This window comes from Mustela nivalis (assembly GCF_964662115.1).
Source record: "Mustela nivalis genome assembly, chromosome: 19".
NCBI lineage: Eukaryota > Metazoa > Chordata > Mammalia > Carnivora > Mustelidae > Mustela > Mustela nivalis.
In genome coordinates, this window is record NC_139038.1 from 4910316 (window position 1) to 4933078 (window position 22763).

Sequence of the window (22763 nt, forward strand, 5' to 3'; positions counted from 1 at the left end):
AAAAAATCCTTGCAGCCAGTAAAAGTGTGAAAGGGTAAGTGAGTTCTCTGAGTCAAAATGGAAATTCTCTCCTGCGTGAATAGGTGCAATTATCCAGCTTATACAATTATGGACACATGATTCATTTTCCTCTTACACTTTTTCATCCAGTAAGCCTACAGAGCTTTTAAGATGGGGTGCGGGGGGGAAATCTCTCACAAGGGAGTGTCATTTCAAAAATTAAAGGAAATTGCTGGCACCCGAGGGGAAGCCGGAAACGGGCAGGGGGAAGTTGGGGAGGGGTCGGGGTCCCGCGGAGGGAGTTCCTGAGCCGGCCCTTCGAACCGGGGCTACGCTGGGCGCGTCCCCTTTAAGGGGCGGGGCAGGGGGCGGGGCCTGGCAGCGGCCTCCCCTCTCCCAGACTGCCCCGCGCGCGCCGGCAGTTCGGCCACGTCCCTGGCCACGTCGCGCCCGCTCTCGCCATCTTCGCCGCTTCCTCTCAGGGGCCGCCGCTGCCGCCGCCGCCGCCGCCGCCGCCGCCGCCGCCTGAGCTGCCGAGCCCCAGGCCGCCGCGCCGACCGCCGCCGCCATGAACATCTTCCGGCTGACGGGGGACCTGTCCCACCTGGCGGCCATCGTCATCCTGCTGCTGAAGATCTGGAAGACGCGCTCCTGCGCGGGTGAGCGGCGGGCCAGGTCCCGGAGAGGCTCGGGCGCCAGGCCGGGTCGCCCCGCGGAGCCGCGGACGTCGGCCGCCCCACGGCCCGTGGGCCCGCGGCGCCCGACACACCCCCCTCGGCTGGCCCGGCGGGGGGTCGGCCCGGGCGTGGGGCGGGGGGGACCCTGCCCTGCGGCCCCTCGGGGTGGGCGCGCAGGCCGGGAGGGGTGTCGCGGCGTTGGGCCCCGCTGGGCGCTGGGTGGGCTCCCGAACTTGAGCTGTCGGGGCGGGGGAGGCGCCAGCCGGAATACGCGGGACCCCATTCGGTCTGAAAAGTTTGGATGGGGCGGGGGCCGGGGGAGCCCGGCAGGCTCGCCCCGGTGCCCTCGGCTCTGATGGGCGCAGCTCCGCGCGCCTGGGCGCCCGGGCGCCTGGGCGGCGGGTCGGGAGGTGCGGGGAGCCCGCGAATCAATGGGACGGGAGGGAGGAGGATGGGCAGGACAGCGGCCCGCTCGGCCTGACGTGGCAGCCGGGCCAGCCCGAGAGGTGGAGCGGGAGCAGGAGGTCACCCCGCTCGCTACCCTGCCTCTTCGAGGACTGGCCTTTAGGTTAGGGTGTCGCGTCAGGTCTGACCCTAGAGTTCTGTGGCCTTCACCCCAGCTCTGGGGTTTATGATCACGGCCGCCGCGGGAGGAGGTGTGAGGAGGTTCCTAAGTGAATTTCTTGGCGGACCATCAGTGCTGCTCTGAAAAACGAACTAGTCTGTCGAACTCCTAAGTGCCTCCAGCTAATAACGGGTTCTCTTAAACCTGCGGCTCCGGGGGCCGCCGAGGTCTCCTGTGGTCTCCTGTAATTCCTCACTCCACGTCACCAGTGAGTTGGCGACTCCCTCCTCTGGAGTACACATTTCTTGCATGCATTGCTGGGAGGCAGTGGGACAGATCTTTCCCAGATAACAACTGTGAAGTTTTACATTTCATTAACCGCAAAAGTTTCAGAGGGGCAATTTTTTAGATGATTTCTTGAAATGCAGTGTCTTCTTTAAACTTCTTTTCGATGCCACGTTCGAGAGCTTCATTTTTGCAGAGGCAGTAAAAGATGGATCTACCTAGGTGGCAGAGATCCCACTTCCCTGATCAGTTTCTAAAGATTTCCACATCTAGAGTAATACCCCACATCACTGACTGCTGTCTTTAGGACTCACCTATCTCCCCAGAACGTACCTGAGATCGAGGAAGTAAGCAAAAACAGGAGACCTTTGAGCAGTCAAAATGGATGTTCCAAAGTCCATGTACTGAACCCAGTGTTGTCTGGCTTGGAGATGATCTCTCATTTTGTACACATTCTGGGAGATTCAGTCCTTAAGTTTTCCAATTATAGAAAAGTAATTGTGGCAACTGTGACAGCTGATGATTAAGTGCTTGCTGTGTTAGGTCCTGCACTAAATGCTTTACGTAGCTTTTTCCACCTAGTCTTTAAAATGATCTTAAGAGCTAGCTGCTATTGTCCCCATTCTGTGGAGGAGGGAACTGAGCCTGAAAGGAGATGGGGAAATTAGTGGTAGAGCCAGGATTGAAACACAGGCAATTTAATCACAGTTAAGGATTTTGAATCAGTATCTATTTTGGCCAAAGTAATTTTAGTTTAAACTCTGATGCCAGACTAGTAGTTTAAGTCATCTTTTTCATTACACTCAGGAAATGTGCCCACCCCCCTGTGGACTTTATTGAGATATAATTGACATATAATGTTGTATCAGTTCTAGGTGTACAACATAATGATTTGATATATGTATATATTGTGAAGTGATCACCACAGTAAGTTTAGTTAACATCCATCACCACACGTAGTTAGCCATTTTTTTTCTTGTGATGAGAACTTTAAAGATCTATTCTCTAACCAACTTTCAAATATGTAATATGGTGTTACTGACTATAGTCATCCTGCTATACATGACATCCCCAGGACTTAATTTATTATATAACTGGAAGTGTGTACCTTTTTTACCCATTTCACCCACCCTCACTCAGAAAATGTTACTTTTATCTTGATTTTTGCTCCAAAATTTTTGTATGAGTCTCTTCATTTTCTTTTGTGTATTTGTCAGAATCCTGTTCTCTGTCAAGTCCTTAAGTATTGAAGCATGCTGTGTCTTAAACGGGTATCTAAACTAAGATTTTGGGGAGAAGCTACTATACCTCCACGTATAAAATTCTTAAGGGAACCTTGAATAATGTGGAGAAAGTGAGAGGGTTTGCTGTTTTGTTTATTATTTTTTTATTTTTTAAAGATTTTATTTATTTATTTTATTTATTTGACAGAGATCACAAGTAGGCAGAGAGAGAGAGAGAGAGAGAGAGAGGAGGAAGCGGGCTCCCTGCCAAGCAGAGAGCCCGATGCAGGACTCGATCCCAGCATCCTGGGATCACGACCCAAGCTGAAGGCAGAGGCTTAACCCACCGAGCCACCCAGGTTCCCCTGTTTTGTTTATTTTTTAATATTCACTATCTTCCTTTGAGAGACTTAGGAGCATTTAGGAAAATAGAAAATACTTTAGCCAAAATAGGAAGGAAGATAGGTATGTTTGTCAAGATGAGTTGTGAGTTTGTCAAGTATCCCAACAGTTAACCTGAAGCACTTACTAAACTATTCTCTTTGTCAGATTTAGGATCATTTTCGTTCTTATACATGAGATTTCCTGGCCTTTTAGAAATCAGAATCACCAAGATCATTTATTCAGAATTAAATGCTAAATTTGATTGGCTGCTTTGTTTTTCCATTCTAAATTATGAAAGTTGTTTAGAGGCTTTTGAAAGAGTAAGAATTCGATATGAGTTTCTCAAATAACTGGAATAAGAGACTTGTACGTTCAGGTTGTGTTTCTCACTTTGACAATACTGGTATTGGGGTTCATTTTAGGATTTGGGCACCTGTTGTGAACATCCCTGCAGCCGGAACCATGGGGCTTTTTTCCCTTAGGGTAAGGGATGAGGCAGATTAGTATGGAAGCTGCAGATTCTGTTTTCCTGACCATCTGATTTGAAGATGGCTACCTATAAGGGCCTGTTTTAATGTGAGGACAGGAGAGCTGATCTTGGTTTAGCTCTCTGTGTCTTTGTCTGCTGTTGTCATTACAAAAGGGTGCAGTTGAAGTGTGATTTTCTCAGATCCCTGAACTGTTGCTGCAGCTGGATCCACAGCACGCTCAAGTTATCACTTTGTCCTTGTCCTAAACACGACCTGGATAGCCTTGGGAGAACAAGCCTTGGTATGTAGATGAAGAACTTCCTAGCATCATTTTTCTGTAGGCTGGCTGATAGTTATTAATAGTGCTGTATCTGTTGTGTTTAAATTACTAGTGGAGTCCTTTTGAGATCCGTCACTCCCAGGCGCCCTCTCCCAGTCTCTCCCCTCCTTTGCTTTGATTGTTGTTAGGTGTTGTTATGTTGGTTTTGTCATAGACTTTTTATCCTTCCAAACATGACAGGAACATCCAGCGTCCCCTCCATTTCTCATAACTGGACAGCATATAATTTTGAATACAAAATCTCATCTTTTTATTGAGGTCACTGAGTACTTCGGGAAGCTATTGTATCACATTCCCAGCTCCCTCTTTGTAGCAGCTGTCTCCTCTGTTCTTTTGAGTGCCAGTCTGTTGGCTAATCATTGCTCTCAAACATCTGTTGGCCACCCATTGTGTGCAAATACTAGGATGGCAATTCAGAGAAGCACCTTGTAGCTAGCAAAGTCTCTGGTTTGAAGAAAGTTGCAATTTACTTGAAATAATAAGACATATATAAAAAGATAATCATAAAGGGTATTAAATGTAGATAGTAAATCCTGTGGATGTGAAGTGGCTAGAAGGATCCCAGGGAAGGCTCCCATGACTTCCCAGCAAGGTGTATGTAAGACCTCTGTGAAGAAAAGTCTGGAACTTTGTTAATGGACATAGAAGATGACCTGAATGTATCTTTATAACCGTGGTTCTGAATAGGACCAGATAGGCTGTTAAGGAGGCAAGATGATTCATCTCCCCAAATTAACTTACTGATTCAGAATGTCATCAAAATTAAAAGAGAGTAAACTGAGAGAAGTAATCTGCAATATATCTAAGCAACGAAAAGCTCACGTACATAATACACATAATATACATAACACACATAATAAAATACTCCTACACATTTTTTAAAAAGGGATAGAAAAATGGGCAAAGTTGACAGTTCACAGAAGAATAGCAGAAGGCCCATTAAGTGTGAATGACTGCCCAGGCTCACTATAGTTAGAAACTTTGATGGTAAAACAGCAGTGCATACCATTGTTTCCTTACTACGTGAAAAAAGTAAGAGGTTAACTATCTATAAGTAAACTATCTGTAAGTGTAAAGATGTTCCTTGTACCTAAATAACTACAGAACACTTTTTATAGATAAAAGGATATTTGTGTAGTATTCATAAAAACAAAATTGCAAACAACCCAAATGTCCGTTAATGGAGTGGTTGCACAAATGTGGTATGGTTGCACTGTGGGAATACTGTGCAGCTATAACACGAAGGAGCTGGAAGTGTTAACAGGGGAAGATAAATCTGAGAGGTTAAGATTTAAAAAAAAAAAAAGCAAATTGTAGGGGCACCTGGGTGGCTCAGCTGGTTAAGCATCTGCCTTTGGCTCAGGACATGATCCCAGGGTCCTGGGATCAATCCCTGGAGCAGGGAGGCTGCTTCTCCCTCTCCCTCTGCTGCTCCCCTTGCTTGTTCTCACTTGCTCTCTCAAATAAAATGTTTTTTTGTTGTTGTTGTTGTTGTTGTTATTTTGTTTTGTTTTGTTTTAAAAAGCAAACTGTAAAGCAAAAGATTCTATGACCCCATTTTAAGGGGCAAACGTATATGCAGGTACAGATGCAAATACATATATAAAAGGAGCTTTTTTTTTTTTTTTTAAGATTTTATTTATTTGAGAGAGTAGGGGGAGTGGCAGACAGGGGGAGAGGAAGAAGCAGGCTCTCCATTGAGCGGGGAGCTCGAGGTGGGGCTCTGTTCCAGGACCCTGGGATCAGGGTCTTAACTGACTGAGCCACCCTGGCTTTTGAAAAGCCTGGAAAGTTTCATTTAAAATGGAGGTGGGAGGGATGTTGAAAGGCCCTTTTGGGTTTTTTTCCGTATATTTTAGCCCAGTTGGAATTTTTAATTAAATAGCATGTATTTCTTTGAAAACAAGAAAAAACAGTGAAACAGTACCTAGTAAGAACTGTCATTTATCAAACATTTCCACTGTGGCAGGTATAGTATAGAGCACTTTTTCTTTAACAGTCCCATAAAGTTGTCATAATTTGTTCCCATTAGACAGATGCAGAAAGTGAGGTTGTGGATGGGGACAATGTATGTAATGGGCCCAGGCTTACCGTGTGTGTTCAGGGGCTGAGCTTAAACCCAGTCTGTCTGGCTCCAGAGCCTCTCTTTCCCTAAGTCACAAGAGTTGTGTTACAGGTCAGCTCCTGACTCTTAGGCTGCTGGTTCCAGGCACCGTTAATGGTCTTTACGGGAGTACCCACATCCTTAGGGACAGTGGGTTGGAGTATGGTGCCTGGGACCCTTGTTGAGTGCTGCCTGTTTGACAGCGCAGACTGTCCTGGTGGTCTGACTTAGAGAACTTGCTTGTAGCTCAGCTGTTACCAGGACAAAAATAAGTCGTGAAAGGCTTTTCTCTTTGGTCGAGGGTTCTGTTCTGTAAACCACTGGAAATAAAAGAAATGCAACTTTCAACCTGCGGCATGATTTAAAGTAATACACACTGTAGTGTATAGTTATAGGATGGTATTAAACCTAACTTGGCCCAATAGGAAATGACAGAAATAGTCTTGGGTTTAAAGACTGATTTCCATTTAAAATGGTATACTCATTAATATGAATATTTGGTGCATTTGGTATTGGGATGGCCATTTCAGAAACATTTAGAATGAGTATTCTTTTTTTTTTTTTTTTAAAGATTTTGTTTATTTATTTGACACACAGAGAGCACAAGTAGGCAGAGGCAGAGTGGCAGGCAGAAGGAGAGGAAGAAGCAGGCTCTCTGCAGAACAGGGAGCCCGATGTGGGACTCGATCCCAGGACCCTGGGATCATGACCTGAGCCGAAGGCAGCTGCTTAACCGACTGAGCCACCCAGGAGACCTAGAATGAATATTCTTTTTTTTTTTTTTTTTTTAAAGATTTTATTTATTTATTTGACACAGAGAAAGATCACAAGTAGGCAGAGAGGCAGGCAGAGAGAGGTAGGGGTCGGGGAAGCAGGCTCCCTGCTGAACAGAGGGCCCGATGTGGGGCCCGATCCCAGGACCCTGAGATCATGACCTGAGCCATAGACAGAGGCTCAACCCACTGAGCCATCCAGGTGCCCCTAGAGTGAATATTCTTGATAGCTTGTTAACTGCCAGCCTTCACATGCTTTGGTCCCAAACAGGGAGAAAGTGACTAGGTTCTCTCTGGGAAAGAGATTCCTGCCCCTGCCCTCTCTGGCTTCAGCTGGGATCTCTGCCATCTGTGAAGATAGGACAATTTTTCTGTTTTAAAGGGGGGCGCCTGGGTGGCTCAGTGGTTTGGGCTGCTGCCTTTGGCTCGGGTCATGATCTCAGGGTCCTGGGATCGAGCCCCGCATCGGGCTCCCTGCTCCACGGGAAGCCTGCTTCCCTCTCTCTCTCTCTCTGCCTGCCTCTCTGCCTACTTGTGATCTCCGTCTTTCAAATAAATAAATAAAATCTTTAAAAAAAAAAAAAAAAAAAAAAAAAAAAAAAATAAAGGAAGAAGTTGCTGCTTCCAGGATTCCAGACCAGGAAGACTAGGGTAGAACTGTATAAGCACACTTAGATTTCCAGCATGGCAGTTCCTACCTTGATTCTGCACCATGAGACAAGCTACAGGCCACATACTTCCTGTCTCTCGCTCCTCTCCTGCTCAGGGGACTCTCCCACCCTCTGGTTGGCAGTAAATTAGGGCAGAGCCCAAAGACCATTGCCTATTTATGGTCATAGGGACAGAGTATGACTTAGATACTCTTTGGAAATGTTATCCCAAAATACTACAAAATGAGAATTTACCCCATGACATAAAAAGAAAATGAATTCTCTTTTTTTCTTTTTTTTTTTGGACCATTTGTTCATTCATTCGGCAGATATTTTCTTAGCCCTGCTGTGTGTCAGGCCCAGAGCTGAGCACAGAGAATACAAAATGGGTAAGACATGACCCTAACCTTTGGAGATCTCATTGTCTGTTGTGAAAGTGGGGAGACAGGCAACCAGACAGTCGCAGTGTATTTCATAAGACCGTACTAGGAGCTAGGGCAGCAGCTGGTGGGAAGTTCCCATTATGTACTTGCTGGATGAATAAACATCACCAAGGGGGAGGTGTCTTCAAAGATGACTTCCCTGAGAAAGTGGTATGTGAGTTGGGTCTCAAAGGGAGTAGTAAAGGCGATATGATAGTCCTGAGTTTGTAGTCTAAGAATGCTGAAAATGAGGAAAAATTGCAAATCTGTCTGGCTTCCAGAGTTCCATTAGAATAAAGCCTTTATAACAGATTTGCCTGTATGTATTCTATAATTTTTTTTTATTTAAAATACCGGAGGGGCGCCTGGGTGGCTCAGTGGCTTAAAGCCTCTGCCTTCGGCTCAGGTCATGGTCCCAGAGTCCTGGAATTGAGCCCTGCATTGGGCTCTCTGCTTCTCCCTCTCTCTGCCTGCCTCTCTGCCTACTTGTGATCCCTGTCAAATAAATAAATAAAATCTTTTAAAAATAATAATAATAAAAATAAAATATTGGAAAGAACCAGATGGGAAAGGAACTGGGAATTTCTCTCAAAGCTTCAACAAACCCCAGAGGTGAACTGCATGCACCCTGTCCTTTCCCTTCATCTCATCCTCTCTCTCCCTCCCACGTCTCTGTGTGAATGGCAGCCTCATTGTTCTCCTTTGGAACACTGATCTCTGATAAGAAAAAAAGCTCCCCATTACTGGGGAAAACTGAAAGGAGCAAACTGTCTATATCTCCACCTTTGACCCTTGAAATTGGTTACTGTTGATTGACGCAGGAGGAGAGAGTCAACTTTTTCTTCAGGTTTTGTTTAGGTATTTTTGTGAATAGATGAGAATTGCAATTATTCATATGTAGAAAGTAACATTCTTGGGGTGCCTGGGTGGCTCAGTGGGTTAAACCTCTGCCTTCGGCTCAGATCATTGATCTCAGGGTCCCGGCATCAGAGCCCTGCATTGGGCTCTCTGCTCAGCAGGGAGCCTGCTTCCCCTGTCTCTCTCTGCCTGCTTATGATCTCTCTCTCTGTCAAATAAATAAATAAAATCTTTAAAAAAAAAGAAAGAAAGAAAAGAAAGTAACGTTCTTGTATCCCAGCTTTTAGTTTCAACAAGCCACAAAATTATGTTGTAAAATATCATTTAAAAACAGTGTAATTTTCACATTCCATGAGACTGTTGCTAATAATTTGTTGCAGCAACATTTCTGCAAAATACATGCTTACCGAAATGTTTAGTGGTGTGAAGTTTGCAACATAGAGGAAGGTGGGTGGATTCTGACTGGGTAGGTGGATTCATGTTTCCTTCATGAATTCGCTCAATTGTCATCTGAAACCCATAGTTCACATCCTTTGTCACATAAATATTTGGCCAAATATAGATGTCAGAAAAGCTGAGTACACACACTAAGTGACCTTCGACACTTCCGTAGATGATCTCCATGTGCTGCAGCAGTGCTCTGGAGGAGGGCTGGTGGCTGGAGGTGGGAGCAGATTTAAGGTGGGGTTTTGGTGGTAGCGGTTGTTTTTCTGTTTTTTGTTTGTTTTTATTTTTTTAAAGACTGCTGCTTCTGAGGACTGTCATAGTAGGTTCCCACCCTCTTGTTGCCGTGGCATCCAGAGTAACATTTTTATGGCTGTGATGAATCTAAGAGATGGAGTTTTTAAAAAATTTCACCTGTCCAAGAAATGTGTGCTTAACAAAGCAAGTTACCTTGGGAGGCCATACCTCTGCCTTAGGGAGTGACGTTACTGCTCACCGTGAAGGGCAGCAGTGTTCCTCACTGGGTTCCTTGTCTCCTTAATCAGATTAGACCCCCAGGCGGTGAAGGTTTGTCACCTTGAGAGACATTGTTTTAAAGTGGAAAGAAAGGGGCGCCTGGGTGGCTCAGTGGGTTAAGCCGCTGCCTTCAGCTCAGGTCATGATCTCAGGGTCCTGGGATCGAGTCCCGCATCGGGCTCTCTGCTCGGCAGGGAGCCTGCTTCCCTCTCTCTCTCTCTCTGCCTGCCTCTCCATCTGCTTGTGATTTCTCTCTGTCAAATAAATAAATAAAATTAAAAAAAAAATAAAGTGGAAAGAAAGATGCTAAAGCTAGCAAGCAAGTTAGTATCAGCAGAAGTAGTGAAATTATTCTTACCTAAAGTATATATTTGGAAAATACAGCATTCAGAGGCACTTGGGTGGCTCAGTCTGTGAGCGTCCAAACTCTTGATTTTGGTTCACGGCATGATGGTGTCGTGAGATCGAGCCCCGTGTCGGGGCAGAGTCTGATTGGTCCCTCTCCCCCTGCTCCTCCCCCATTTGCACTCTCTCTTTCTTTCAAATAAATAAATAAAATCTTAAAAAAAAAAAAAAAAAGGAAAGAAAAGTACTCATTTGAACAGTACATCCTGGCATACTGGTGTTAGCATGATCGAGGCAAGTCACCCAGCGTGATGAGACTGCTGGGTTCTTAGAGCCTCCCCCCAGGAGCATGTTCAAGAATGTAAAGTGTAAAGTGACTTTGTGAAGTCATCCCAGATACCAGTCTCTGACCCTGGAACCCACTCTCCATATCTGCGCTTCCTGTAGTGTTCTCTGCGGGAAGGGTTCAGCTTCTCTAAGAGAGGCTTTTCTAATACTTTCCTTTTGTTTCCTTAGGTATTTCTGGAAAAAGCCAGCTTCTCTTTGCACTGGTCTTCACAACTCGTTACCTGGACCTTTTTACTTCATTTATTTCATTATATAATACATCTATGAAGGTATGGTATGGCATCCGATTAGAATGCATTTTATCCATAATTCACGGGCCTGTGGCAACTATTAAGTTTGTGTCAGTTGTGTACTTAGACATCTTCTAGAATAATGTCTAAACATGCTGTTCTCGACCTAAGCACTTTTAGACCACCTTGTACATAGAAGTGGGAATAGCGTTATCATTACGCACATTTTCAGTTTCAGAGAGTATCTGTTTAATTAAAGTGCTTTGCAGTTAGAGATTTTTTAACCTTAAGTTCCTTGAGTATGATAAACTTCTAAAGCTCTTGATAACCCTGTAAGAAAGAGGGATAACTATTGTGTTTTCAAGCCGTGCGAAATTACAGACTCCCTGGGAAACCCAGCAGGGTGGCTCAGCACGAGGACTGAAACCGGGGCTCCTTGCTGCGGTACCTCGTTTTGCTGTTGTGGGGGAGATCGTGTGTAGGCTTCTACTTTTCTTTCTTTTCCTGTGAAGTCCATGTCCTATAAACTTCTTTGTGTGCCATCTTTGTTACTCTTCCCATGCCTAAATAACAGCTGTACCATAACTTGTTTAATGTGTCTCTAAAACCTTTTAACTTGTCCTGAGCCTTAGTATCCGTGGCTTCGGTGTCCTTCTGTTTTTTCTGAATCCACATGATAACCTGTAGTTACTAAAACGCAGTGTGTTGGCGGACCACCTCACATCTTGTGGACCCAAGGTGGTGCGTGCTTCCCGCTCGCCAAGGCCTCAGTTTCGCATGGTCCTTGAACTAATGCTGAGCACCCAAAGTGCCAGGCACTTCCCTAGTGCTGAGGAAGGGGCCGCAAACAAGCAGAAGACTTAGTGTCTGGCTGGGGAGAGTAGACTGATCATCCCAGTACTCAGTGGGTGAAGGCAGTTTGCGATGGGTGCGGGAGGGAGAAGTATGGCACTCTCAGGGCATGAAAGAAAGGCCTCTCCTTTCTTTCCATTCATTCGTTCTGCACAGCTTTCTGAGCACCTGCGTGCGGGGCTGTGCCGTAGGCACTGAATATTGTAGGCCAGCTGAGGATGTCATGTCTAACCTGAGGCCTCTTGGTGTTGTACTTACAAAGCATTTTTTATATGCACAGGTCAGAGTAGACAAAGCCATATTTGGGTCTGTGGTCTTTACTGAGAAACAAACTTGAGTTACCCAGAATCATTTCATTCTTCGTCACTAAGTGACCGGAGCCTCATGTCCAGGAAATAATTAGCCTCCTTAACACGGGTAGGTCCCTGCTTGGTGTCCAGGCCAGTTAAAACTGCCGGGATTACAAGCGTGTGAGCAAGAACCTCCTCCGTGGCCCTCAGGATACTTGGCTTTTCGGAAGAATCCTTCTTGCTTGGTTCTGGTTTCCAAGCATGTCCTAAAAGTTAGAGGAGTGAGAGCCAAATTTTATGTCTCATTGCTTTGACTTTAAATGCCAAGCACAGGGAGAAGGGGAAAGCAGCTGCTTACTCCCGTGGTCGCCTAAGCCGTTATGGACAGAATCTTGGCCGGCCATGTTCTGGGCGCTAGGGAGGGACCCCTGGCTATACCACATGCCTTGGCTGGATGTTGTGCTGGAGTAGACTCTGTGTAAATGTATGTGTATTTTATTGATACATGTAGATTATATGTTATTTTATTCATATTCATGTATACATATATTTGTATGTGGAGAGAACTCTAAAATATAAGGTGTTAATCTCAATTTTTTTTTTTTTTTTGTAGTTTGGGTATGACCAACAACTTTAATACCTTGCCAACTATTTATTTGCAAATATAACTCCATGATGAGGTGCTAGGGATAGTTTAGTATCTTTACTTTGTTTTTAAGCATAGGAGGACTTGATGATTTTCCTGATACGTCATTGGCCCAGATGTCTTCATTAAGTTTCATGAGGTGCTTTTCCGAAGGAGTAGTAGCGGGTAGCTCGACTAATATCCCACTTGTTTCCATTCAGAGACTCAAACTGCCCTTTGGCTCTTGGGCCTAAAATTCTGCATTCTGAAAATTGCTGTAATTTCAGAATAACAGACTTTTCCTTTGGGTCACGTGACTATATGGTGTTTGACCTTTTGAATATGAAAGAACATAACTTGACTGTAAGCCTTTGAACACTGCACTGCTATGTGAGCTCCCTTGTAGGTGGCAGTGTTAGACAAGTTATCCCTTTTGGTTTTGCTTTTGGTATGCTACCAGACAAAATTTTCATAGAATGATCTGAATGTTCTGTATTAAAGTAACACAGTGTAGGTAAAACTGATCATTGTAAAGTTAAACGTGAGCTACATTGTGTCTTTTCTTTAGAGAAGCTGGAGCTAATGGCGCCTGGATGGCTCAGTCGGTTAAGCCTCCAACCTTTGGTTTCAGCTCAGGTCATGATCTCATAGGTTGTGAGATTTATTCCCCACTTGTTGAAGAGTCTGCTGGAGATCCTCTCTCTCTGCCCCTCCCCTCACTCTTTCTCGCTCTCCCTCCCTCTCTCTCAAATAAATAAATACATCTTAGAAAAGAAAAGGGGTGCCTGGGTGGCTCTGTCCTTAAGCTTCTACCTTCAGATCAGGTCATGATCCCAGGGTCCTGAGATGGAGCCCCACCATTGGGCTCCCTGCTGTGAGGGAAGCCTGCTTCTCCCTCTCCCACTCCCCTTGCTTGTGTTCCCTCTCTCACTGTCTGCCTCTGTCAAATAAAAAGGAAAAGAAAAGCACTGGCTAAGAAATATCCTCATGCTGGAGGGAAGTGTACTGGTTTTGAACTCCATTGAACTTGGTGGTGTGGTTTTTTTTTTTCCTAACCTGCTATCTAATAGTTGTTTTTTTGTTTGTTTGGTTGGTTTTTTTTGTTGTTGTTTTTAAAGTGAGATTAAAAATAAATTCTTGGGCAGTTTCTTATAAAGTTAAAGGTACTCTTTTAACATATGATCCAGCAATCCCATTCCCAGGTACTTACCCAAGAGAAATGAAAAGTTCAGTTCATACAAATGTGTGTGCATAAAGGCTCATAGCAGCTTTTTCCGCTGTTCCCCAAGCTGACAGGAATCCCAGACCACCTGTCCTGAAGCTAGTGGTTCAACTGCACAGTGCAGTCCTCCTTTTACTGCAGTAAAAAGGAACCAGTCATTAATACACGCAATGATGTGGTTGCATCGAGAATGCGTTATGGTAGTTGAAAGAAGCTGGTCTTACAGGGACATACTGTATGATTCCATTTATTTGGTATTCTGGAAAAGGCAAAAACTGCAGGGACCAGGAATATATCAGTTATCCAAAAAGAAAAAAAAAATCAGTTATCTCCAGAGGTCGGGCCTTGGGGAACAGCTTGACTGCAAAGGGGCAGCATGAGGGAGGTTTCTGGTGGGAGGGGGTCACTTGATAGGACTATTCTGTGTCTCGATTGTGGTGGTGGTTATATGACTAGTAGAACTATGTACCCCCAGAAGTGAACTTTATTGTATTTAAATTTTGAAATAAAGAAGCTAAGGAAAAAGATCTTGCTTTTGTGAACATGTGGATGCTGTAGAAAGCCAAGGCCATTGGAGCCGTTGTAAAGTAGGGATGACTTGTACTTTTCTTTTGTCCTTAGCTCATCTACATTGCCTGCTCCTATGCCACAGTGTACCTGATCTACATGAAATTTAAGGCGACCTACGATGGAAATCATGATACCTTCCGAGTGGAGTTTCTGGTGGTCCCTGTGGGAGGCCTCTCCTTCCTGGTCAATCATGATTTCTCTCCTCTGGAGGTTAGTTGAGAGGTTATTTAGGGAAACACTCGGGCTTGCAGGTAATGTGGGTGGTTCTGGTTTGTTTGGTTTCGTGATTCGGCAAGCTTCTGGTGCAGCATACACTATTTGGTGTAAATAAATCACAGTCAGGCATTAAGCCCCCAGCTATTTGGGTATCTGCTGACAGATTATTGCAGGATTCTCCTCCAGAGAATAAACCGACTTCTGTGGTAGCAAACACAATGCCTTGCCCGTCCCAGTGCTTGAAGAACATAGTCTTTCTGCAGTCGGACCCAACTTTGTTTCTTCTTCACCTAGGGCTGTTGCACATTGATAACTGTGTGCCAATCCCCTAAGCAGTGTTGCCATACGGCAGGTGTGGAGGAAAAGGTTTGCGCGGTGCCCTGCACTCCTGGGTGCCTTGCCCTTCCCTTAGCATCCTGGGGAAGCCGCTGCTTATGGATTCAGAATATTCCCAGGGCTACCTGCAAAGCTTTCTGTCGTTACTTGTCCCTTTGATTTAACCACACCAGGAAAGCCCAAAGACTAAGAAAGATGGTGGAAATATTGAGATAGTCTGTGAAGGAGACCAGCTGATAAGGAAAAGCAGCAGTGGGAGCGTAGAAGGCTCTGTCAGCCTCGTGCCCCCGGCAGAGAGCACCCTGGATTCGGAGTGGCACAAGCTTAGCCTGGAGAGACAGATAGGTAGATTCACAGAAAATTGTACCGGGAAGGAGGTGTTGGGAGAGATGGGTCACGAAGAGTCACCGAGGCAGAGGTGTCCGGGTCACCCAGCTTGTCATTGGGAATGTGCCTCTTCAGTGTCACTCCCGTTTCTGAGATTTATTCCGTTTCGTACTCCGTTGCCCAGACTCCTCGCTCTTCGTGCTGCTCCACAGTAAAGCGGGAGTATTTCCTGTGAGCTCGTGGCGGGTGCTGGGTGCCGACTGAAGCCTCTGGTCTCTCTCGCAGATTTTGTGGACCTTCTCCATCTACCTGGAGTCCGTGGCTATCCTTCCTCAGCTGTTCATGATCAGCAAGACAGGGGAAGCAGAGACCATCACCACCCACTACCTGTTCTTCCTGGGCCTCTACCGCGCCCTCTATCTCGTCAACTGGATCTGGCGCTTCTACTTCGAGGGCTTCTTCGACCTCATTGCTGTGGTGGCCGGCGTTGTCCAGACTATTCTATACTGCGACTTCTTCTACCTGTACATAACAAAAGGTACCCCGGGCTGCCTTCTCCCTGCTTTGTTCCCACAGCCCTGTGTTTCTAGGAGCTCCCTGGCCCAGCATGGTCCTAGTCTGGCACTAGGTCATCAAGCACAGCTGGTTTCAGAAAAACATTTCCAAACGAACTCAGGGTTTTCAGCCTTTTTTCTTTTCTGTAGCTTTATTGTTTTTCTATAATAGCACATTTTGATTACAAGAAATTTTATCTGCTTTTATAATTCTGAAAACAATCACCTGAAGCCCTGCCGCTCAGAGATGATCGTAGTTAATGTTCCGATAAACATAATTCCAGATAGGTCTATGCATATATGTATATGTGTGTGGATGTGCATATACACAGACACGGGAGCTCAACTGCACATGCTGTTCTATAATCTGTTTTCCCCCATTCACAGTTTTTCAAGTCAGTAGATAGAAATCTACGTAGTTTTCAATAGCCATAGAATATTTCATTATGTATATTATATCATCATTTACTTACTCAGCCCCTTGTTTGTGGGTACAGGCTGTTACTGATTTGCTGCTATTAAAATCCAGTACTTGGAGCGCCTGGGTGGCTCAGTTGGTTAAGCATCCAGCTCTTGATTTCAGCTCAGGTCATGACCTCAGGGTCATAAGATTGAGCCCCGTGTTGGGCTCTGTGCTGAGCATGCAGCCTGCTTAAGATTCTCTCTCTCCCTCTGCCCCCACCCCCCAGCTTGCGCACACTCACTCTCTCTCAGAAAACAAAAACAACAAAAACAGTGCTTAGATGAGTATCCTTGTGTATGTATATTTTCACGTTTATATGAATATAGGACATGCAGATGCCACAAAATTTTGATGAAAACTGTGGTCCTCATTTTTTAAAAAAAGGCATATTAATTAATCCCTATAGTTTTAGGGGATTCAGGAGCCCCTGTAACCCAACCACAGACTCAGGCTAAGAACCTTTGCTATACAGTATAATTCCTAATGGTAGAATTAGGTACCTACAGGGGGATATATATTTTCTCTCTTTTTTAACATCCCAAATTTCATAGACCTTTGTACATATTAACAGTTATATTTTACTATATGTTGATTAGGGGGGAAAGTAATGAGAAGAAAATGTGAATTTTTCATAGACCTTTGTACATATTAACAGTTATATTTTACTATATGTTGATTAGGGGGGAAAGTAATGAGAAGAAAATGTGAATTTAGTGACAGTTTCAGTCGAATTTGTGTTTCTTAAATTTAATTGCTGTGACATCAAGGCACATGAAGAAAATTCCAGTATATGTGTACATGACATACTCATAGTTCAGGGGGCTTTTTTTAATTGACATCAAAATCCAATAACTTTTGGTGCCAAAGACTTTCCTTGTACCTTATTCTGTAGTGTCGTGAGTGTGACAGACCTCTAGGAACAGGAAGAAGGAAATGATCAGCTAGTCAAGACAGTAACCTTTTGTTTTCTCTTCCTCTCTTTAAAATTCTAGTACTCAAGGGAAAGAAACTCAGTCTGCCAGCGTAAGTGCCAAAGACCGTCACCAGCATCTGTCCTTCAGGGTGCTCGGACAGAATTCTTACCACAGCAAAGGCACAAGATGCTTGATACGGAAAATCAGAAACTTAACTCTTTCGTTGCAGATAGTCATCAGTGGCTCTGTAAGAACCCAGAGGAAAAGAACCAGAAGGTTTCTGTTTAATGCATCTTGCCTTATCTTTTTTTATTACTATGTACAAAGATTTTTTTACACAAAGAAACTTAATGCTGTATTAATAAATTCAGTGTGTAGCTTCAATTGGGGTAGTTCCAAAAGTGAAGATTTTGTGAGGAATAAGTGCAAACTTTTTTTTTTTTTTAATTCTTTGAAACTGTTGATTCTTTGTGTCTGCAATGAAATTGTACTCCTTGACAGTTGGTAGATTATATATTCTTCCATCTATCAAATTTGCATTCCACTATATTTATTTTTTGCCAAAAGATGAGTTATATTTGTTTGAAATCTGAGACACTATGTTCAATCTGGTCTATCTTCGTTCAAATCTCTTCCCACCAAATGTGGAAATCCTTCCTTGGACGTCACAACACTACATGTAAGGCCGGTAAGGATGACTCACAAGCTTATGGTTTTCATTACCAAAATTTCCAGATTCTGAATGTAGATGGAGTCTCGTTTAAGAGTCACCAAAGGTGCCTGCCCCACTCTCTTGCTAAGAAGAGTGACTTTGAGATTGTGCCAGGGGTGTCAGAGAACTTGGGGGGCAGGGGTTCTGGGCTGCTTGCCATCTAAATGTGGGGTGTGAGGGATATTAATGATTATGTTGGATCTAGGACTCTACTCCTCTGAGGACTGGAACACAAGTTAGTCACCTATCACTTGAATTAACAGTTCCAAAAGATTACTACAACCATGACCCTGCTCAGATTCAAAAGGTTTTTCGTATCACTTTTAGGTAGTAAAATGATTTACATTTTTTTCTTAATTGGCAGCACCAATTGCCATTCCTTATACTCTCTGATTATTTTTTGTTTTTGTTTTGTTTTTACTGAGCTCTTGCATGATTTGTCTTGTGTTACCATCCTAAATAAACATTTTATTAAATGTAGAATAAATTGTCTTTTTTTTTTTTTGTGAATTAGGCTGTTGGAACATCCTATGTCAGGATGATTTTTTTTCATTTTTCAATTGGCAACAGAAGCTCTATATGGGACCGCAAACGTTTATTGTCCACAAATTTCTAAAACTTGCTGTATTTTGAGGGAAAATTATAATTTTTCCTCCTGATTTTGCCATTTTATTGATTTGCTACATTTTTTTGATTTGTGCAAAAGCATATGACTTTGTTTTTATGTGATGCACCATAAATGTTAAAGTGTTGAATACTAACAGTGCTTACTACAAGAAGACTGTAGTATTTTTGCTTGCTGCATTAAAATATCTTGTGGAAGAAGGGAGCTAGATGGGTTTTATTTTTATCTAGTGTGTCTCTTAACATCTTTCTAAATTGGCAGCGTGGCTGCATAGTTGAACCTCTTGTCTCGATCTCTCACCCTCCCCCCCCACATGGTTGTCCTTTTGTGGATCTGTATCTTCCCAGCATTCTCGTCTCGGTTCAGTTTCTGTTTTCATCCTCCTTAAAAGATTCTGAGATCGTGGAGGAAGGGTAGGAAATCTCAGCAGAGTGGAGCAGTCTGTGACCCACACTGGGGGCGGGGTGGGGGGCTCGCAAGGTTTCTGTGCATGTAAATTAAACACCCAGCTGGGATCATTGTGGGAGAGCACAATGCGGACGACAAGGATCTGGGACCTCAGCAGGCTGCCCGACTTTGGAAGTACCAGTGTCTTCTCTAGTCATTCTGCCCATGTAAAAGTGAAGCTGGCTAAGGTGTTACCACCATTCTGTGGCCAGCCAGGGTGACATCTCAATAAACTGGGTGGCCGAGTGGGAGTGTGGGACTGGGGCAGCGTCCTCACACACATAGAAAACAAAGGCCTTGTATGATGCGCCTTACAAAGCACTGTTTCAAAGTTCCTTTCACTTCTCCAATAAAGGTTGTCAGGTAATGAATATTTTTTACCCAGCTGTTTTATTCGTGTGAATTTTTTTTGATGAAAGCATGAAGAGAAGGAAAGTTCTATGAACTGGGCTAAGTTGGGGGTTTACAGACACCAATCCACTCCCCCATCCGGTTCAGTCAGTGTCAGAATAACGTTTCCTGCTTCCTTACAAGCTGGTCAGGAGAGGAGCAGGTAGGGAAGTAGGTGACGGGGGCCGGGGGGAGGTTGGGGAGAAAAGGTTGTAGGTGGAAGGGAGAAGATCCTGCCCAGCCTTTCCAGGGGTGCCCCTAGGTTGGACGACTTTCTGGAAAGGTCAAGCAAAGATTTTTGTTGCAAAAGAAACCGTGAGGGGCGCCTGGGTGGCTCAGTTGTTAAGTGTCTGCCTTTGGCTTGAGTCATGATCCCAGGGTTCTGGGATCGAGCCCCGCATCTGGCTCTCTGCTCAGTGGGAAGCCTGCTTCTCTCTCTCCCACTTCCCTTGCTTGTGTTCCCTCTTTGTGTCTCTCTCTGCCAAATAAATATATAAATTCTTAAAAAAAAAAAAATGAGAAATCGTGAGTGAGTGGTGGGAACCCTGAGTAAGGAAGGCATAATCATTGGGGTCACTCCTCACACCCTAGCTCCGTGACCCTAGATTTTTTTTTTTTTAAGATTTTTTTTTATTTATTTGACAGAGATCACAAGTAGATGGAGAGGTAGGCAGAGAGAGAGAGAGAGAGAGGGAAGCAGGCTCCCTGCTGAGCAGAGAGCCCGATGTGGGACTCGATCCCAGGACCCTGAGATCATGACCTGAGCCGAAGGCAGTGGCTTAACCCACTGAGCCACCCAGGCGCCACCGTGACCCTAGATTTAACATGAGTCTCCATCTCCCTCAGTTCCCTTCAGAGACTCCTACCACAGGAGTTTCGTGAAGCTCAAATTAGAGCTTGAGGCACAGACAGTAAGTGCTCAGCATCAGCATGACCCCTTTTCCCCCTCCCTTTGTGCTTAGTTTGGGGCAGCTGCCTCCAAAGCTGGCTGGAAACTACTTCTGGCAGGAGACACTGTGACCTACTTGATGATATTGATCGAGTTTGCCCTCTTTGGGAAAGTACCACAACTGTAGACATTGATGGCTAAGTACCTCCCCAAACCACCTGAGTGACCTCTAAGGCGGGCTGATGGGACTGGGGCTCCAGGTGGGGTTTTCCTGTGTGTCTCGCCCTCTAGTGACTGAATGTGGAAATAGCAAGGACCCCGCACTCACACAGCCGGCCCTCCTTCACCCCTCTCTCTGACCGAGCCTATGTCCTGTGGTCCTGTGTGGGTGCTGTGGGCATTTCTCCTGGGGTTCTGAAACCATTCCCTCTTACCCCTGCCATTTAAAAGCAGGTTGCCGCATAATACAGCACGAACGTCTTAATGACAGGGATACTTTTGTAACATACTAGGATGCCCCAGGTTTCCATCTCTAGTTTCCCCGTGGGCACTGAAAAGGGGGAGAGTCTCTAGGCAAGTACTACACTACACTTGACTCTGTTACCGAAACAGAATGGAAAGACAGAATGTATTGATTCCTCCAATAAGGGATCTAAGACAATAAATGTTTGGGTAATAAGGAAACTGGTATGCACTGAAATGAAAAAAAGTCACTTGTTTACTTCGAATTCTGAGAACTGGAGATCCCAGGGCTGTAAAGAAGGGCTTAGAGAAACAACTATCCAATTTCCTGAAAGATCGCCTAGCTAACACTGCCCCACCTCCACCGGACAGAGACTAAATGCAAGGATATTAACTTTACTCGGGACACAGGCCTTTACTCAAATCAAAGAAAATTAAGTCCCAAAGGGGAAAATAGGGGAGGAAATGAACCAATTGATTGGGAAAAATGAAAGAGTAAAGATCACAGTTTCTCCAATAGGAAGATAAAATGAAAAGCCAGGAAAGTATCCAAAGAATACTTCATGTATTTTGCAAATACACAGCGAAATTAGCCAGAAAGAACAAGTAGAGAAGGATATCGAAGAAATTTTCTTTTCTCCAAAAAGATGGAGCATCCATGGTAGGATGTTATCCTTTGTTACATCCGGTTGGTAGATCCTTACGTGTCAGGCATCTCTGTATTTAAAATCTTCATTTAAAAAAAAGTGATGATGGCCTGTTTACCTTTTCAAGAGCTGTGCTTTGGTCTTTTGGAAGTGCAGTTGACCTTAAACAACATGGATTTGAACTGCATGGGGCCACTTATACACAGGTTATTTTCAATAAATACAATACAGAACTGTAAATGTATTTTCCTTACGATTTTCTTTTCTCCAGCTTACTTTATTCTAACAATACAGTATACAACGGCTCCCGGTTGGCTCAGTCGGTTAAGCATTTTCGCTCAGGTCATGATCCCAGGGTCCTGGGATTGAGCCCCATGTGGGCAGACCCCCTATTTCTTTAAAAAAAAAAAAAAAGTTAATTTAAGGGCACCTGGGTGGCTCAGTCAGTTTATCGTCTGCCTTCCGCCCAGGTCATGATCCCAGCATCCCAAGATGGAGTCCCACATCAGCGGGCTCCCTGCTCAGCGGGGAGACTGCTTTTCCCTCTGCCCTTCATCCTGCTTGTGCTCTCTCTCAAATAAACAAATAAAATCTTTTTTTAGAAACTATTTTTAATAGAAGATTGAAAAACTTGCCTAAATTAAGGAAATTAATATGTTTCGTATGAGATACCAACATGATGGAATAATGTTTTAAAACAGCTCTAATTCAACAAATGGAATAATGTTACAAGGAAATAGCAAAACATACTCGTAGAGATTAGAAATACATAAAATACAGGGGCACCTGGGCGGCTCAGTTGGTTAAGCGTTTGACTCTCAGTTTTGGCTCAGGTCATGAGCTCAGGCTCCTGAGATTGTGTCCCCTGTTTGCTTTCTGCCCTCAGCACAGTCTGCTTGGGCTCTCGCCCTCTCCCCTGCTTCTTCACCCCCATACACAAATAAATAAATCTGGAAAAAAAAAAAACCTATACAAAATACATTTTCTTTTCTTTTTAATGTGTATGCTACCTGTTTGAAGTCATAGTTTTGTGGGTTGTTGTTGTTTGTGACATGAAGTCATCAGTATCTTTATCTTTACTAACATAAGCTTATGTAGAAAAATTAACTTAGTGGTAAGCCTTACAAATTCTGTCTGCAAAAGGGAACTATTGCATTTGAGAATATTCAGATCATAGGCACAGTCCTGTAGCATCTGAATTACTCTCTTCCACTGAACTCCTTTTCTTCCTCCAGATCTCATTTTAGTATCTTCTTCAGGGAAGCCTTCCCTGACTTTCTGAGTAAGTCACTTCTGGCCAAACCAAGTACCCAATGAATACTTATTTTATAATGAATGGTTCTCTTTTCTGTGGAAACCTTGTAACTTCCCTATCTACAATTCTCTGTATGATTTCCACAATCATCAATATAATTTCGATATTATTTTTAACACTGAAATCCTGCCCTTTAGCAGATCCCTGAAGGAACTTCAGACTTAGAAAACCTTGATAATTGGGGCGCCTGGGTGGCTCAGTGTGTTAAAGACTCTGCCTTCCGCTCAGGTCATGATCCCAGGGTCCTGGGATCAAGTCCCTCATTGGGCTCTC

General features: G+C 44.3%; 1 protein-coding gene across 2 annotated transcripts; it reads left to right on the forward strand.

Annotated features, from left to right (window-relative positions):
• Positions 1 to 398: 398 nt before the first annotated feature.
• Positions 399 to 19158, forward strand: KDELR2 (KDEL endoplasmic reticulum protein retention receptor 2). 2 transcript variants are annotated; one of them, XM_082712659.1, is made up of 5 exons: positions 399 to 659; positions 10573 to 10673; positions 14245 to 14403; positions 15358 to 15610; positions 17082 to 19158. In XM_082712659.1, the coding sequence occupies exons 1-5, from the start codon at positions 569 to 571 to the stop codon at positions 17114 to 17116; spliced, it is 639 nt and encodes a 212-aa protein (XP_082568785.1). In that variant the 5' UTR covers positions 399 to 568; the 3' UTR covers positions 17117 to 19158. The 2 variants fall into 2 exon arrangements, with proteins under 2 accessions (XP_082568785.1, XP_082568786.1); XM_082712660.1 differs by lacking the exon at positions 15358 to 15610 and having other exon boundaries at positions 417 to 659; positions 17082 to 19155.
• Positions 19159 to 22763: the final 3605 nt, after the last annotated feature.